General features: G+C 29.8%; 1 protein-coding gene and 1 non-coding gene across 2 annotated transcripts; one reads left to right on the top strand and one right to left on the bottom strand.

Annotated features, from left to right (window-relative positions):
• Nucleotides 1-2,536: 2,536 nt before the first annotated feature.
• On the bottom strand, nt 2,537-3,902 carry LOC131666841 (uncharacterized). Its single transcript, XM_058939813.1, has 2 exons — nt 3,516-3,902; nt 2,537-3,057 (listed from the first exon to the last, which is right to left on the bottom strand). The coding sequence occupies exons 1-2, from the start codon at nt 3,822-3,824 to the stop codon at nt 2,617-2,619; spliced, it is 750 nt and encodes a 249-aa protein (XP_058795796.1). The 5' UTR covers nt 3,825-3,902; the 3' UTR covers nt 2,537-2,616.
• Nucleotides 3,903-5,171: 1,269 nt separating this feature from the next.
• Trnav-cac (transfer RNA valine (anticodon CAC)) lies at nt 5,172-5,244 on the top strand. The gene has a single exon. It is a non-coding gene; the product is annotated as a tRNA-Val (tRNA).
• The last annotated feature ends 405 nt before the right edge of the window (nt 5,245-5,649 follow it).

The raw sequence follows: 5,649 nt of genomic DNA, 5'->3' as shown, positions 1-5,649 counted from the left end.
TTGGTTTCACTTTTATGTTTATTCAACCTCTTAACTCGAGAACACTATACTAAAATCACTCTAATTTTTAATCTAAATTTCAACAATTCTTTATCGTATAAAATATTACAAACATACTGTTATACTTACACAATAATAAATAATGCGACAAATGCGATAAATTATAAAAGAGTTCAAACGTGTTTATTAATGCACAATATTCATAAGAGGTTAAAAACTAATGCTTTTCTGTACTAATTTTGTGGAGAAATCGCGATCAGTGTATTCAGGGAGAACATACAAAATCAAAATCTCCAAAATCCTTTAATGAGATGGAAATTTGTTTAATAAATTACCAGAAATATCTTGCTGACCTAAGTATGTAAGTAAGTTAGGACTTCAAAGCAATTAAATTTATTTTTACGGCAAAACTCGTGACGTCTTTAAAAAAAAAAAAATAAATAAATAGTTACAAAGTAAATGAAAAAAACTCAGTTCAGCTTAAAAATATACATCAAAAGCTCTTTTTTTCATTATCTATAACATCAGTTATAAATAGAATGACAGATAAACAATAAAATCTTTGTAAATTCATCGATTTGAAATTCATTTTATACTGTAGGAATAGTAATGTTATACTAATTAATGATTTTTCTATGGCTATAATTAAATAATATTATTTATACTTTTTTAATATAGATTAAATCAATAAATTAAATTAAACTTTAGTTATATTGAGTATAAGTCATAATTGGCATATGGAATTTTTAATTTGTTATGTCACTATCTTATCTACCTATGTGCTTCTAAATAGATTATTTTCCAATTTATTCAATTGACGTAAATTTTATATTAATAGCGTTTGTTATAATAAAATATTTGCCAGTCTTTTAAACAAATTTTTTCTTGTATCTTCATCAAAATCATTCCAACAATCCTCTTCAGCTCGTCCTGGACAATTCTTAGATTCGGTAGATTGACAACCATGGTTCTATATCTGGTCTTGACATCTAAAGCGATAGGTTTATTTTTTAATATCATCAACCTTGTCACAGCAATAATGCGTAAATCGAGCAAAAGGAATCTATTAACCGTACTAATGCTGTTCAACTACAACGTTTCCAGAACAAAAGTGTGCAGAAACAGAAGAAACGTTAAATAATATAGCGGAACTTTAGTTAAGTCGCGATGGAAATCGTAGAAAAATAAATCCTAGATTAACGTATATACAGTCAACTAATACTAGTATTATCGAAGAATGACACTGAAGTTGGCGAACGTCGATCACGAGTTATATCAATGAGTGAATGATTTTGAACTGCTTGTCTAAGAGAGGATATTGATGTGCTGTTAAGGGCTGTTGCTTTATTATAACACTCCTTTAAATTACTATTTCAGTCGTTATCAGACTTGGTCGATTAACGACCGTGTACGTATAACTAGTCTTGACATCTAAAGCGATATCTTTCTTTTCAATAGCATTAATCACATATCTAGTTTTTTAGTACATCATGTCAAGGTACTTACAAGGGAAAAAATATTCTTCATTAAGTGTCACCAATGCAGATTTATCATCTACCCGCGTTTAGCGCATTACATAATTATCATCAGAAGCAGCCACGGCAACATTAAATTTAATTAATAATTAATAATTTTGACATTTCGATAAAGTTTTTAGTATCGATCAAAAGTGAATCAGAATAAACGAAAATCATCGAAAACGTAGACATATTCTACCTTCGTCTAGTGTCAACTAGACTAATGTGTGTATTATCAAGATTATGTGAAAGCTTGCAAGAGTACATATGATGCGTCGATAACATCAAATCTGGGTTGATCTGGATTTTAACATGGCAGAAAATGAAATATTAGTGATATTCAAATTTAATTAAATAATAAATTTTAAACTTATAAAGTAAATGAATATCTATTTCTCAAATCCATCATGCGTCGTGATTTATTTTATTTCTTGTGCAAGTATAAAACTTTGTATTTTTCGTAAAATATTATTGATTTATTACGTTAACAGGTTCTTTTATAGAAAATGTTAGTTACTTGAGGGCTAAAAGTCGTTTTCCTACCTCTGCAAAGCTTAAATGATCTTAGCTTTTGAAATAATAATAACTATCAGACATTCTGGCTATAAAGTATTGTTATTTGTTTAGCCATCACAGAAATTACATGAGACTCTTCACCTTGAAAAATTAAATTTTTGCACATTGCTGAGTTTCTGAAAGCCAATTTTCTCTAGTGCTAATTGAGCAAATTGTGACAGAAAAAGTACATAAACAAGTCCAATACCTTTACTTTTGTTATAATGAAAGATTTTTTGTACAAGTCTCGTTGATAAATTGCGAATGCGATGTTCAGGATCGACGCATAAAAATAACAATTTCAAGAGCGTTTAATGGATACTTTAAAAATAATTAATTCATAAAAAAAGACAAATTAAAAATCGATATTAAACCAAATTAAAAATATTACGTATTATTTTGTATCTCATCGAATAAATAGTAATAATAAGTAATAATTTTTATTTATTATGATATTTGGTGAACTAAATCGCGTAAAATAAATTTTTATAATTTTTCTCAAGTATGTATGTAGCTTAATCTAAATTAACAGCGATGAATAATTTTAGTCAATTTTTTTGATTTTTTTTGCCATCATGGAAATCATATATGATTCCCCGCAATCGAACATCAAGTTGCCGTCAACATCACGATATTTCATTATGTCCACGTTGCTGAATTGTCGAAAACCATTTTTTTCAGTTGCTTTACGTGAAAAAGGTGACGAGCAAAGTCCATAAATGAATCCGATTCCATTATTCTCTACATAGATAACAGCTTCCTGCACCAGTCTAGTAGCCAAATTATGACGAGAGTGTTCTGGATCCACGCATAAAAATGTTAATTTCAAAGCTGTACGATGAAATGGAAATTCGGCAAATAAATCGACAGAATTGTATGCTGGTGTCACGACATTTGTTGCTATTTCATCGAGAAGTTTTGATTGAAAAGGCAGCGGAATTTCTGTGACTGGGCTTATTTTTATAGCACAACTCTTATCTGCATTCTAAAAATACACATAAAATATGTTTTAGTTGTCAACGATGATTTCATATCATAAGAAACAAAAACTTCTTAAATAAGAAGATCGAATGTTGATAGTTAAGTGAAAACATTATTTTCAAAATAAACAGAAGTGAATTTTTTGTTTACTCGAGTATATCCAAGTTTGATAAATAATAATATCCAATTGAGCTGTACTAATTAATTCAATATTCCTTTTACGTAACGTTAATAGTGTCAAAATTGTGAAAATAAATTATTTATTGGTGTCATTTCAATAATATCAAAAATACAAAAGATTTGCTTTAATAACATAGGTACAACAACATTACTTTTGACAAATAAATCTTTCTTGTTATCTACTTGTTTAGCCTTTAGCAGATTGTTTGAAATTCAAGCAGAAGTTCTCAGCATACAGCTAATAAAATGTGGTAATTTATTATCTAATTACGGGTGACTTACGTCTCTCGAATTTCCATTAGCGAATTTAGGATTTTCTTCCACAAGCATCAAAACTGCTCCAACGATCTTGTTAGACTCCTCGTGAACCGCTACAAGAGATGGCACATTAGCAACTATCACTGAGTACGTGCTTTTGATATCACTTTTAATCATTTTTTTTTCTTTTTCATCAATCCTGTATCTATTCTTCTGTAAGTACATTCTGATGACCGATTCACGAGGGAAATAATATTGTTCGAGGAATGACACCAGCTCAGTTTGTTCACATGCTCGCCCTTTGCGTATTACGTAACTGTTTTCAGCCGCCATGGCAGATGAAATTTGCTAAATTTTTAATGTGGCTAAAATACTGTTACTATTGATGCCTTTGACATTTCATTAGTTTTTCTGAAATAACGTTAATACCTCGCATACTAGATTAATAAAAAATGTTTTATCAAACCGTATTTTAGAATATGAAAAGAAATATGTAGTCAGAGTATGATGTAGCGCCGAAGACTGAAAACAACTTACGTATATATGTGCTTGATAGACCTGACTTTATCATGTAAGATGAGCCAAATATGTGCATAAAAATAATTGGAAGCGATATGAATTCGAAAGTGGCAACTGATTGATGTGGGAATTACTACAAAAACTATTATCGTCAAACTGGCTCTTGCTGTAAAACATGCATATAACGGATTCAATTATAGTGTCATTCACATATCAATGGCTACTTGGTAGTAGCTTTTTTTTTAATTACTGATTCACATAATGAAAATCTTGTCGGATGGAAAAATATTGGCAAGCAAATCGTTCATATTTTCATGCAAAGCGTAAAGTTCAGTAATCAATTTCGACATTAAAATACTTATAAATATTTATTGTGATGTTTTATTTTGCAATAACAAAATGATTTATCATTTTGAACGTGTTTAACGTCATTTTGATAAAGAAGGAAAATATAAGTTGTACAGCGTTAAAATTATAATTCCAAGTGTACGCTATTTTACCTTGTCATTTATCATTTACCATGATAATTATGAGGCCCTGTGCGCCCAATACGTGTGAAGCGCATGAAATTCCATTCACGTGTTTGACAACCTCGACTTTGCCTCGGCTGTTAATTTTCGTGTGCTATGGACTTACTAATATTTTTTCGACCTAAAATACGTATTAAAATTGATTTTCTTTGATTGCGTATATTTCGGTAAAAAAAACTAAGAAAAACGTGAAACATCTCTTTTCATCTAAATAATTCATTGTTATTGTTTGAAAATCGCTTGAAAAATCCGTATTATAATACAATATTATCGTCATTATAAAATTACTTTCTTCGCTTGGCTTCGTCTTTATTGTCAATTCTCACGTGCTATAAAATTATCAATACTTTTCTGATTTGGGCTAATACTATCTCTCTTTTACGTTGTATTACGCATTTAGAAGAGATTAGCTGAGCTTAACGTTCACTGTACTGTCATAATAAAAAAGATAATATCAGAGAAAAAACCAAAAAAAACTTACTAACAAGTATTATTAATTTTAATACTTTGAAAATTTATTATAATACACTAAATTTATTAATTCAATTGATTAAAATTTTAATGCGTATTTAAATATACGAAATATTTCTTGAGAATAAAAGCAACCTTATTCATAGAGTACGTTAAGTTAGTTTCCGTAGTGTAGTGGTTATCACGTGTGCTTCACACGCACAAGGTCCCCGGTTCGATCCCGGGCGGAAACAGTTTTTTTGTCAAATGAAATAAGATGTTATCATTTTCCAATTTTTATGCGTAATGATAGAAGCACGTTTTTTAGTCTTACGGAAGAATATTTCCCTATTAAATATCAATCAGGTGATTAAAGAAAAATCGGAAAATGATTGCAAGAAATCGATTGCAACGCCATCTGTTGAAGGAAAACCGAGTATTTATTTTCTGTCAAGAACGAAAACTGCGTTACCTTAAAAAACATGGGTGGTTCTATTATCATCCGACAGATTGTGGTTCTTATCCATAAATCGAGAAATATCCATGATCACTGCACATGTGTCGGATAACTGTACAATAAAATGAATACTAATTGTTGGAAAGGTATGGGAGAAAGCGTAAAAAGCGGTTGTGGCAAGTGTTATTTATAAAAAGCGAAG

Source organism: Phymastichus coffea, unplaced genomic scaffold, assembly GCF_024137745.1.
Source record: "Phymastichus coffea isolate CEN01 unplaced genomic scaffold, Cenicafe_Pcof_1.1 PCOF00061, whole genome shotgun sequence".
In the NCBI taxonomy this organism is placed as follows: Eukaryota; Metazoa; Arthropoda; class Insecta; order Hymenoptera; family Eulophidae; genus Phymastichus; species Phymastichus coffea.
Note: the sequence above shows the minus strand (reverse complement) of the source record. Positions and strands in the feature narration are given on the sequence as shown.

Bases quoted from the DNA above. Each gene is read 5' to 3' on its own strand.
- LOC131666841 (XM_058939813.1), bottom strand. From the start codon at position 3,824: ATGGCGGCTGAAAACAGTTACGTAATACGCAAAGGGCGAGCATGTGAA. The intron at 3,058-3,515 runs GTAAGTCACCCG...GTGTATTTTTAG, and splicing joins CTAATGGAAATTCGAGAGAC to AATGCAGATAAGAGTTGTGC.